The sequence below is a fragment of the Mauremys mutica genome, chromosome 5 (genome assembly GCF_020497125.1).
Source record: "Mauremys mutica isolate MM-2020 ecotype Southern chromosome 5, ASM2049712v1, whole genome shotgun sequence".
Classification (NCBI taxonomy): domain Eukaryota; kingdom Metazoa; phylum Chordata; order Testudines; family Geoemydidae; genus Mauremys; species Mauremys mutica.
In genome coordinates, this window is record NC_059076.1 from 72,128,765 (window position 1) to 72,142,017 (window position 13,253).

Here is a 13,253-nt window from a genome sequence, read left to right on the forward strand (position 1 = left end):
GTTTTTAAAAAAAAGTTCTTCAGAACCATAAGCCAAAGAAAACTGTTTTAAAATATAATGTCATGCATTTTTTGGTCAGAAAAAGTTCTCATGTCAGAAATAAATTCATTTCACTTATGAAATGTTAAGAATCACAGGCCCAGAGCCTAACTAAGTGGCCCAATTTTTCAGTGGCTCCTCACCTCTACTCAGAGTTGGGGCTCCTTAGCATGCCTGAAATTCAAACTATTTTCATTTTCAGTACTTAACATTAGGAGTTTACATTTGAAAACAGACCAAGATCTACAAATTGTTTAAATATTAGTACTTTAAAATTACATCTTTGAAACAGCTCTTTCAAATAGCTGTTTCAAATATTTTAATAATGATTACTGAAAAATGTGAAAAAGATAAATATAAAAAAATACATTTAAGGGATTAGAGTGAAAGTCTGAATAGCCCAACCATTCTATATTAAATTTCTAATAATGGATCCTGTAGCTTCATTCATTCTTTCTCCTCAACTATAAAACAACTCTTGCAGCTTCTGCTGCTAGCAGCATGTATTATTGTATTGAAGCTATTTATACTACACTATATTAGGCACAGATGGCAGGAGTCAATTCCAATAAGATTTAAGGAGTAAGACATGACAAGTGGTGAATATCCATATCCACTAAATAACCTAGAGCAAGTAAAATAGAGATTGTTGTTCAGAGAAAGGAGATAAAAGATAACTGTTTCATCTTATCTGCTTTACCTTAGATTATAAAGCCAATCTAAAGAATATTACAGTTTACTTTACTCCTAAGTATCTGCCAGATAAAATTCCAAGCTAGTGCTTTCCGAGAGAGAGAGAAATAGTCGTTTAAAATTAACAATAGTTTGAGATTAGTACAAAACGTCGGGGGGAGGGGGAAAGGTTTGTCTTTCAACTTTTGTTTCTGTGAAGAACTAAGCTTGACACGCACGCCCCCAGCATTCCTCCACTCACCCACACACAAAAACAAACTGAAGATAATGCACACTGGAACTCTTTTTAATTTGTAAGAAAATACAGTCTGAAATAGATTTTACTTAAATTTATATATCATACAAATTTAATCTTTAATCTCCATTTAAAAAAAAAAGCTGAAGGTCTTAGATATACTTTAGATTCTAGAAAGTAAGTGACAGAATACAGTAGCTTATAATTGTCACAGGTTTTAAAAAATACTGGCCATTTTTTCCCAGTTACTAATTTCATTTTAAAAATCAATGAAATACACTTTATTTATAATAGATAGCAATACTAAAAAGTCACCAAAAAGGCATGACAAATACAAGTTTTATGAGAATTGGTGAGCAAAGATCTCATAGCTCTTCGGGGTTGGACAAAGCAGTAATTACCCTTAAAATAGTTTTATTCATGGTTTTTTTGTTTTAAACAAAAAAAGGCATCTTTAAGGTCACCCTAGACACAGGTTGGCAGTCTAACATTTTTGAAACACCAAGTACTGAAAGTTAGTGTTTTTAACCAATTTAAGCCACACACACACACACACACACACACACACACACACCTCTCTTCCTGCTTAGTTCAGTTACTACAGGAATGAAATCTAGACATCCCGTAAAATAGCTAGTTCCACAATTGTTCTTCAAACCTCAGATCAGTGAAATACAGCTTTGTACTACAATCATACAATATCTCAAATGCATGTTGCACTGCCTGCATCTACACTGGCATCAGGAGAGGAGAAGAGGACAAGACTGTCCCTGGCATATGTGATTTAAAGAAAAAGACACTCACTCACTATCAATGCAACAAGAAGGGAGAACAGTAGCTGGGGCCAAGAAAGAAGATGCAAAGAAACCCTCCTGTACCCACAACTGATATCTGAAAAGCATCAGCCACTCTGCAGATCAAAGAAAGAAAGAGCATCCAGTATTCAGACAGATAGGATCCTTATGAGCTATATAGGAGAAGTGCACTTCCTAAGTAAACTGTAGCAGTTTCTCAGAGTAGTCTTAAGGACTTATTTATTAAGCAAAAATTAAGATTAGGAGTCTGAGTTAAAATTATGTACATTCAGTTTTAGTTAACCGTGGAACTCTTGCAGCTACTTTTATTTTACTCCTGCCTTCATAAAAAGCTACAGAGTTATAACAGATAATTACAAAGACTAAAGTACATGGTTTAATATAATTAGGACTGGGCCACCCAAGATGAAAGCTACACCATGGAAGAGTCCTACAACCAGATATTTGAAGCCAATCCCTTTATCAATGAAATCCTCAACCAAAATGCGAGGAAGGAGAAGAGTATACCCTCTAAATTTTGACAATAATTCAAGGTCAGCCATCAAAACCAGCACCATTCATATTCTGGTTTTGGATAAAACACCTGATCTTGCCTACATCATAGAAACCTGATTTAATACCACCTCTGTGTAGCTCAGCAAAACAGAAAGAAAAAAGATTAGCGGTATTGCTCCACTTTAAACTCAGGAACCCAATACTATAGCTTAGAAACAAAAGCCTTTCAATACATCGGCCTTGTTAGCAAAGCACAGGGCGAGACACCTGGGACATCGCCTCTCTGGAAAAAAGGCCTTCTTCAGACCCCCAGTTCATTGTTCCTGGCAACTTCAGTTTCCATATACACAATCCCAAGGATAGATCTGCCCCCATTTATTGTTTTATGTAGCTGGTCTCAGGGTCCTGTTCATCTCCTTGTCAAGCCCAGAAAAATCAGAGGACATATTTGAACTCTGATTCTTTCTTCCACTTCCAGCTTGCTAAGAAATTTTAGCCAGTTTCTTCTACACAACCCTTCATCTAGGTGGAGTTGGCAGCAACAAGGATTAGGTTCAATGTCTAGGGGTTCCTCTTAACAATACAAACCAGGATCAGCTCGAGCTCCCACCCAGTAATCTGGAAACATTAACCACCCCTTTGGGCACCTCTACAAGGCAATACTCCCTCTCACAAGCACTGACTGTGCATAGCAAAGAAAGCTTTTAATCAAAAGGGAAAAGGAACGCAGTATTAATTTGGGAAAACACAGCCACCATGATTTGATAGCATATGACCAAGAGCAAATATCCTCCCACGAATATGTGGGCAGTGTCCTTTGCCTCAGTTTCTCACCTTGCAGTGTGACAAGCAAATGTTCCTTTAACACACCTCTCCCTCCATGGCACCTCACTCACAGTTCCTGTCCTTGGTCAGTGAAGGACCCAAGTTCAGAGTTGAGATCACCTCTTAACCCAGGGAGAGGGTGGGAAAGGCACTGGGCAATGCCTCAGCTACTGCAGCCACTACTGCAATTAGCTCACAGTTGTCACCATTCACTCTGCCGTTGCTGCTGCCACCACTATTGTTCATGGACATCATTGACCGCTGCTTTTCTATTACAATGTAGTTGCTTTCTGAGCTTCCTCCACTAAGCCCAGTTCAGTGATTTCACAAGGTAGTGGGGAACCTCACTGCTAGTGCAGGCTGTGCACTCTTTCACTTGACCACTATCCCACATTAGGTCTACAACTCAGTACCTTATCAGTTATTTCAGCTCTAGTGCTCACTTAACAAAACAAGGACTCAATTGAGTCTTATCAGTGTCTCTATAAGCAGTGAAGAGGGGAGGGTCAAATGGTCTCTAAGATTCCTTAGGCAAAACCCACACCTCCAGATAGAAATACCTGACTGCACCCTCTCTCCCTCCCCTTCACTGGGATTTGTCATCCCTACCCTGTTTAGCGAATGAGGTTGAGTTTAGGGCTTGTCTACACTGGCAATTTACAGTGCTGCAACTTTCTCGTTCCGGGGTGTGAAACCCCACCCCCACCCACCCACCCACCCACACCCCTGAGTGCAATGAGTTTCAGTGCTGTAAAGCACCAGTGTACCAGCGTTGGGAGCCTGGCTCCCAGCACTGGTAACTATGGCTCTCGTGGAGGCAGGTTTTTTTTTTTTTTTTACTGTGAGAGCTCTCTCCCGGAGCTGCACCACGACCACACAAGCCCCGTTAAAGTGCTGCCACAGCAGTGCCTTAGCACTGCCAGTGTAGACTAGCCCTTAGGATGACCCCTCAATCAAGGCACAGCTAAGCACAGTTCCACTGCTCTTTATTCTTACAAAAAGGATAACAGCATTTCATTACCCCTGCACTCAATACTAAAGTGATTTGTAACCAAACACTAGCTAAAATTGATCACTTTGCCTAGCTATTCAGCAGATGAGGATGCTTTGTCAGAGTAGGTGTGCTTATGGAAGCAATGTCTGTTCCTGCGAGTTTTCACCACTCCCCGGCTCCCTCCCACTCATCACCAGGGATCCTAGAAATCAATTTGCCACGGGGAAAAAAAAAAGTGGAATCTGTGTTCTTACAAAAATGTAAGAACAGACAGTGGAACTTCAATTATCTGATCTAATTGGTACCAGGGCCAGATCAGATCATCAAAAATTCAGATAATCAGGAGAATGGGCAGGACTCAGCCTGTCATCTTAAATATCGTAAATATATCAATAAGACATTATATTCAATTGATACTGGGGTCTTTTTTTTTTTTTAAATCAGAGAAGGGGTGGGGGTTATCAATGAAAACTAGAATTTCCGGTCCTCACTAGATGTCAGGGAGAGCTCACTCAAACCCTGCCATGTTAAGTATCCTCACACCTTCTTGTCAACCTGAAATGGACCATCTTGATTACCACTACAAAAAAGTTTTTTTTTCCCCCTCCTGTTGATAACTCATCTTAATTAGCCTCTTACAGTTGGTATGGCTACTTCCACTTTTTCCATGTTCTCTGTATGTATGTACGCGCACACACACACCCCTACCTTACTATATGTTCCATTCTGTGCATCTGATGGAGTGGGCTGTAGCCCACGAAAGCTTATGCTCAAATAAACGTGTTAGTCTCTAAGGTGCCACAAGTACTACTGTTCTTTTTGCAGCTACAGACTAACACAGCTGCTACTCTGAAACCTGCTTATATAGAGGAACAATGGTTTATGAGCCAATCATTTCTGGGCAGGATTACTGTAATGCATCTGGAAGCTGAGTTGAAGGTGAAAGCATTTCCCAGTAAAAGAGGACACAAGGATAACTTCAGTGTTGCAATGCTCCCACCTCACAGCTGACATTGGTGTAACAGAAAGTCTGAAATCTAATCTCTCATTTCCATGTAGTAGTTACATCAAAATGATACCACAGATGTTCCAATCACAGCTTCCACAGAGATCCAACACAATCATTTCAGTACAATATAACCATCTTGCAGTAAAAAGCAATACTGTACAATGGCTTAGGACAAAAACACACACCATATCCACCTGGAACTCCAGGTAGATTTTAGATAGAACACTGGAAATAACATGCTTGCAACAACAACAAAAAAGTAGCATGTTTAATGATCAGAAGTGGACTGGAACTTAAAATTTATTTCACTCAGTATTTAAAACTATTACTCTTAGGGTACCTCTCCACTACAAACACACAACAGACCTGCAGCAGCAAGTCTCTGAGCTTGGGTCAACTGTACAGAGCTAAAATATAGCAGGTGTAAACATTCCCACTTGAGCAGTTTTGTCTCTGAAACCCAGTGAAGGGGAAGGGTATAAAGCCCCTCTGTAGTGTAAGCATGAATGACTACACTGCTATTCTTAGCCCCATCGTGCAAGCTGACCCCAGCTCTAAGATTTGCTGCCACAGGGCTTTTTTCTAGCCTAGTTAGTTATACCCTTCAAGTTCCCTCTAACCGCATCTTGGAGTTTGGGTTTAGCATTGATTCAAAAAGAAGAATGACACATAAGATTCCATGGAGGTCACCTCTCTGATCAGTGTTGTGTGTAATCATTCAATACTAACCCTACTCAAGTTGTGTGATTGTGACCTGTCTAACTGTAGCTAGTCTAGATGTGACAGCCAAAGTTAGTTAGGACTTTAAATTGCTATAGTCCAGAAACAAATATAGAAGTTGCATTTCTACAGATGGTTGCACAGAGTAAGAGTTTTCCAAAGGTATATAAAATGACTAAGTGACCTTAAGTAAGAGTCAATGTGTCTTATTTTAGCATTGCTAATCAGAAGAGTCTTTGGAATCACCCACAGGTCTCATGAAATGCAGTTTATGGTAGATTATAAACCTACTAAATCATTCAGAATGAAGTCCTACTTTCCAATTAGCATCTTGTCCTTTAACTATTGGGGAAAGGCTTCTACCGTAATTCAGAACGGCATCAGCAGAAAAGAATACTTCACATTGTTTATAACATCCATAATAGGTGAGGTCTCTCTCCTCAATTACTCAAATTCTTCAACTGATCATTATGTGCTTTGAAAGGACATGTTGGCCATTATTGGTTAAATAATGTATGGACTGAAGTGCTTGATTCCATCTAGAAAAATGGAAGGTGATGCTTCCAGAACTACCATACCTGAAAAATTTCATTCTCCTTTGTGTGTGACAATCACTCCTGGGCTCACAGCCAACCCCACTGCACTGGGTCCCCCAGTCAGGTACACAAAGCAACAGATTTTCATTTAGCTGTCACTTCTAAGGCATGACAAACCAGCAATAGTCTTTTCCATGTTGTTTCTGGGTGACCCTGATATCACATTACTATAGTAGTCCCATATCAGGCCTATCTTCCCTCCAGAGGCTCTGGCAAGCAGCAGTCTCTCTCAAGCAGCTATTGCTCAGACAGGTTTCTCAGAGTAGAGCTGAAGGTCTGCACTGCTCCCCCACCAGCACCAAACTGAATGATACTTTCCCCTTCCTCACTCCAAGCCTACACCTCCCTACACCCTTTAGTAATAAAGTAACCATTAAACAATCAGTAGTCTCTCTTCCCAATTTAGTTTTAACAAAAAAAGCTGCAACATAAGTAGCTATGGGATATAACAGTGCAACTACTAGGTATCAGTGGGGAAAAAGTATGCTAGTAATGTCCTGGATATACTGGGCTGTTAAATGTTATTGCTTTTAACATGCTAATGCAAACACTGTAATAGAGTATTAATGTCCCAGTGTACTGTAGCTTGTTTTAACTTACTGTAATACTAGAAGTGGTGCACGTGAAGCTCTCTTAAAAGCTGACACTACAGCAGTGATATTCCCAAGCCAGCATGCGTAGGGCTGGGGGTGGTGAAGGGGAGTGCATCTAAGTAACATCTCACACCAAACAAGAACTTTTCCACAGTTCATTGCAATTTGCAAGTGTAATTATTATATCTTGTCTTACAAACACCACTACATATGAACAAGGTCAATAATCCCCCCTCCCCCGCAAATATATACAGAGTTGTGCTTCTGCATATAGTATCTATCTGAAATGAATATTGAGCTCCCAGCTCTTCAGGACGCAGTAAAGAGTCAGCACCCAAGCCACAGGTTGAATCCTATTGCAAACAGTATGGGTGATGCATGAGGCATTATGAAGCAAGAGGAGATTACTGGGAAACTTTAAATAAGACACAGAAATAATATAGTTTTCCTAGGTTTTGTTTCTGTCAGATTTTTTGTATATGTATAAGTGTTTAATATAAAAAAAATCAGGTAGTAGGGTTTACAATGTTATAACAAGAGATTATGCTATTACCATTATCCAGTTAACTTGCACACTACTATTTTGAATTAGTGATAATTCACAGAGAGAGAAAGAAGAAAGCTAGATTTAGAGAATAAATTATTTACCAGTCACTTTGCTCCAGTCCATCAGCACAAAGCACCATAAACCAAGTAGAACCTGGCCAAGAGCATATTCACCTCAAATTGGCATCTGCAACACTCCTCTTCCCCCCCCCCCCCACACACACACTCATTCCCAATCACCACTATTCATGATATAGCTAAGTGAAAAGGTGGCATGGCTGAAGCATTTAGCAGGCAATTGAAAACTAGTATAGAGTACAGTAGCCCTGAGAACACTGCTGAATTCTGAGCACTGGGTCTGCAGCGAGACCAAGGAGACATAACTGGCACCTTAACCCCTCTTTCCTTCACAAGCTGCACAAAGTACAGTTTAGATACAGCCCTGTATCTGATCCACAGTATCTGTCACACTTCTGGTTCTCATGGGAATGAGTACACTGTGTATAAAAGAGTGCACTAAAGTCTCTTTTTCCCCCCTTTAAAAAAAAACACTACCATTCTATCCTAAATTTCTTTACACAAAACCAGTGATGTCCATGAGAGTTTTGCACATAGATCAATGCCAGTATATAGTAGCCTCCAACATATACACAGCTTTCCAGTGTTTTATAGTGAGACATGTCTCTCGCCTAGACCAGTTTCATAATTCTCTACAGATTTGTCACCAAGATCAAGGACTGCAGTGAAAAGACATTCCAGGCAATGGGAGGGGGGGGGGGAGGGGAGAGAGAGGAGAGGAGTCAGTTCTGTGTTTTTACAGCTTTGTACAGACAGATTCTGTAAGCCAATATTATTACTGAGTTAATGAATGATTGCATTGCTTAAAGTCTTTCCCTAAAATGCTGACATTCTAGGAGACATTAAGTTAAGAGAATGTTTTATGTTAGATCAGATCAGATTTAGTTTTAGTTAAAGAACACATGTTTATGAACAATCTTTCTGAACTTCCCTGAATTCTTTCATTGTGATCTAAAAAACTCTTAAGAAATGAGGCAGAAGTCAGTCATTACCTTCCATATTAATCAATTCTGTCATTTCATAAGTTAAGCCTTTAATATTTTTTTCACACCAAAAAAATTCCATCTCCCCTACACAACTGTGGTTTTTTTTCTCTAGTTTGTGGAAAACAGGTTTCTTTCTGAATACTGAAAAAGAAAAAAAATTATATATAAGGCCTCACAAAGCTGCACTTCCAATTTTAACTCCTTATACGTACATACGTGTGTGTGTGTGTGTGTGTAAGTATATGTATTTGTGCTGTTCTATCCTGAGGTAGGAGGCAACATTTGCTTTTCTTAAAACTTTTAAAAGCAGCAATGAAGTACCTAACCCCAATTTCAAAGAGTCACACTACAAAAAGTCACATAAAGCTAGCTATACAACATTTCAAAGATTCACTAAAATATATTCCTCAGTTATCTAAAACCTGAAGGTAGTAGTTCAAGGCTGCTTGAAATTGGTTCTCCTTTTCTGGGGCGGGGGGGGGGGCGGTTTGCAAACTGCTGGACAAATAATTAAGTTCAGTTTTCAGTTACTGATTTGCTCCAGTTATATTCTATGGATTTCTGCAAACCCACCAACAGTTTAAAGATAAAAGAACAGGAGTACTAACTAAAGTACAAGAGCTTTCGTGAGCTACAGCTCACTTCTTCGGATGCATAGAATGGAACACACAGACAGGAGATATCTGTGTGTTCCATTCTATGCATCCGAAGAAGTGAGCTATAGCTCATGAAAGCTCATGCTAAAATAAATTTGTTAGTCTCTAAGGTGCCACAAGTACTCCTGTTCTTTTTGCGGATACAGACTAACACGGCTGCTACTCTGAAACCAGTTTAAAGATAGTAATACTTCACTGCAAAAGACTATTCTAATTCATTAGGAAGTGGTTATAATAGAAACTTAGATTTCAATACAATAACCAACCGACTCTTATTCTATGAGAAATAAGATTTGAATCCTCACAGAGATACCAACTTCATAAAACCATGAGAAAATAAATAAATAGAAACAAACCAGCATATTTGTAAGGGTTGCCTAAAAATGATCGGTATTCAGTGCTCCCTTGGGATACCTACCTGTCACAGAGTAAATTATCTGGCTAATATCCAATATTACAGTATATGCCAATGGGCACCCAAGAGATAGACATTAGACAGCACTTGTCTTCCAGACAGGCTGGAGATGCTATCTTATGGAAATGATATTGTCTAATTATAAAAATTTAACTTATGAGTTGTTTGGCATTGTCCACAACAGTACTTAATCCTATAATATTTACATAGCACTTCAATATTTCTTCAGAAACATGCAACATCTTAATTTAAAAAAAAAACAACTATTAGTATTTAAGAGATGTTTGGCATAACTCACAATACAGGTTTTAAATGTGTAAAACACTGTGGAAGTGAATTTCCCATAAATGTAGAAGTAATTCGTTTTTTATTCATGCAACCTTAGTTCTCAAGTTCATATCTCACCTTCAAAATATACATTCAAGTACAATATTCAGAAGTGCATTGGATATAGCTCCTTTTTAGGGAAAAAAAATCATTCCCCCAGAATCACTAGAGTCAACTACAGAGATGGGTTGTTATTGACAAACTGTAGGAGGAGAACCTTTTGAATACTGGAGTTTTCAACAACTCAATAGGGATAAATAGAAAACCACTGCACAGATAGGGTGACAAAAGCTACAAAATGTAGGACTTTGTAGTTCCTGGAATTAATTGATTGAAAACAAAAGACAAACAAAAACACATGGGCACACCAGTGAGTATTTAAGTTAACAAACAGTAATGGTAAACAAAACAACAACCCACTAGCTTCCACTAAATTAAGTTGCCATGTTTGTTATGACAACAACTGAAGTAATCTGAGAGATCAGAACCACTATTCAATTTATGATATCTGGGCAAGAACTAGCTTTAAGGTTCAGGTCCTATTCCCATGCAGCTGAAATATCTTATGATATACAAGCCATTTATGTCCTTACTTAGGTTCCATAGTAGGATTCATCTTTGAAGTATATTTCATAAAAAGTATTTAGGAAAAGTAGCAACTATCCATATAGTCTGTTATCTTGCTAATACTTCTCCGTGTTGCAAAATGAATTTCAATATTGACACAAATTGTAAGGTACACATAGCATATTTTAAGTGAGAAATTAGTATTTTCTGCAGTAATCCATTTCAGGAGAGAGAGACAGACAGATAGACAAAATCCATATTTCAATAGCAGTGGTGTTAACCTCATTTCAGGGAAAGAAACCACTAGACTCATTAAACAGAAACTTACTGCCTTTCCACTTTACACATGGAACAATTTGTCAAGACTATCATGATTGCACTTGCACTGATTTTTGAAGCTGAACCCGATTTGTCTTCATTGCCTGCACCGAGGACTGCCTCTTCCTCTCTTTTCTCTTTGCTCCTTTGATGCCTTGTGAATTTCGTGTTTGGGCTACAGAGGTCACTGGAGGCCAAACGCTGGTACAGTGCATTTATCTCCCAGTCTAATGGGAGAAAATAGCTGGCCAGATGGGCTATGCCCTAGTGAAAACGTGATTGACTAGCTCTGGAGTAGTGCACACCTGATATCTTAAGCACTGGAAACGGAAAGGGGCAGTTTATTTCAGGGCTCCTCTCAAATCAGGTGGAAAGAATGGCAGACATATCACGGCTAACGGTGCAACAGCCAGATCCGACCACGGGATCCTCCTTTATTTAAATGACCCTTTGCAAAAGGCATAGTCCGAGTTATCCCTTTTATTGTCGCCTCCAAGGAGGCCTGCGACTTAAGAAAGGGGGGGGGGGGAACCTCGTCCTTTAAAAGTTAATATATCAACAACGATCAGCACTTATGATACCAGTGCTAACCCTGTGCAAGTAGCCCCTTCCCCTCCCCCACCGGGGTAGGGACGACATCCCCCTACGCCGCCAGCTTAAAGTTCTTTAAAGGCCTATTAGTGACCGGATCGATCCTTATTGCTCAGCAGCAGGAGCACATCAGGGATCGCCTAGCAGCAGCACCACTGTGGGAGAGCACATCTTCCCCTCGCGCTCGGTGTGTGTGTGTGTGTGTGTGTGTGTGTGTGTGTGTGTGTTTACACTCAGCGCACCGCCATGGTGCAGAAACATCATTCAAGAAAAGTTCAGCCCGCACCGCTGCGATGGCTGTGCACAAGGGCCAATATTGTGCAATGCCATCAAAGCCAGCCTACAGGGAAGAATGTAGCACAGCCTCGCTCCAGGCCCGGTGGGGGGAACATGCAAGGTCTCCTTGGTTTTGCTCATGCACACTAACAGGGCTACCACTCTGAAACCAGACAGGAGAGGGTTTGAGAACTTATTACCCCCCGTCCCCCAGCTAGAAGGGCCGAACCCAGCCGCGACTGCATTTAACCCCAGACGAGTCGGTGGGGAGGGGTTGAACTTACGTCGCGGAATTTGTTCCACTGTCCGACCTCCTTGTCATACTGGGAGACGGTAGTGAGCCATTGTTTATCATCCAGAAAATTGCCGGGGTCCGACCTGCCCCCGGCCGCCGCCGCCGCCGCTGCTAGACCCTGGCTGTACCAAGCTGCTGCACACACGCACATGAAGGCTGCCACCTTCAGCATCTGTGCAAGAGGAGACACAAAGCGAGGGGGGTTCACAAACAAGAAGCCACACGGGAGCGCTCCCCGGGCAAAGGAGGGGCGGGAGGGGGGCAGGTAGCGGGAGCCGAGGAGAGGCGCAGTAGGGATGCTCCTTCCCTCCACGCGCGGAGGAGGCAGGGCAGAGAGAGGAGGGGAGCTGAAGCCGGGGCGCGTAGAGCAATGGTGCCTAGCCCATCACCTTGCTGCAAGCCCCGCACCGGGCTCCCCGCTCCTACTGGAAACGCGGCTCGACGCTGCCAACTCCGGCTCTTTCTGGAGCTGCTGCACGCGCCGCCGTCTCGAGCCGTCCACTCAGCTCCCTGCGCCCGGCGCGCGTCCCACCCCGCCCTCCTCCCCGGCCCTCCCCCTGCTCCGCGCACGGCTCCCGGCCAAGCCCCGCACCAGCCGGCGGGGCAAGCGGCGCCTGGTGCAGAGGCGAGGAGCGCGCGGATTCCATGGAGCCCCGCAGAACCAGACGCTGCTGGGGGTTCAGCCCCTGGCTTTGATGATGATCATTTCACTAGAGGCTTTTTGTTGGCCACAGAAAGGCTGAAACCTGAAGCCCAAGTGGACAGAGAAACTTCGCCCCTAGGCCACAAAATGTACTAACACCTCGTTCCCGGAGGCCCGTTGTTTGCTTTCTACCGTCCTACCTTGGCAGAGCTTCTTGTGGGAAACTCTTGTCAAGAAACTAAGGGCTGGTTTCTGCAACACGTGTGCTTAATACGCTAGTAATCTCATTCAGTTTATTGGGGCTAATCACATGAGGAAAGCTAAGCATGCCTGTAAACGCTTGTAGGATTATTGCCTAGGAGCCAGATTTACAAAGGTACATCGGCACTTAGGTAATTATTACCCAACTTGTTTAGAAGCTTTTATAAATCACAGGTGCCTATCTGCATCTTTAGGCATCTAAATGTGTTTGTAAATCTGGCCCTAAAAATCCCCTTTTCAAAAGTGGCTTAGGCACTGAGGTATTTAGATGCCTAAAGAT

At 41.6% G+C, this 13,253-nt stretch overlaps 1 protein-coding gene across 7 annotated transcripts in view; it reads right to left on the reverse strand.

Annotated features, from left to right (window-relative positions):
- Positions 1-12,958, reverse strand: part of SPOCK3 (SPARC (osteonectin), cwcv and kazal like domains proteoglycan 3) — a 379,532-nt gene extending 366,574 nt beyond the window's left edge. For 6 of the 7 annotated variants that reach the window (XM_045020004.1, XM_045020003.1, XM_045020005.1 and 3 more), the window contains exons 1-2: positions 12,459-12,571; positions 12,059-12,241 (exon numbers count right to left, since the gene is read on the reverse strand). In XM_045020004.1, the coding sequence (XP_044875939.1) occupies positions 12,059-12,241 (183 nt within the window). In that variant the 5' untranslated portion in view covers positions 12,459-12,571. Of the gene's footprint in view, positions 1-12,058; positions 12,242-12,458; positions 12,572-12,869 lie in introns of those variants that run through there. The other variant, XM_045020001.1, reaches the window with a different exon arrangement.
- Positions 12,959-13,253: the final 295 nt, after the last annotated feature.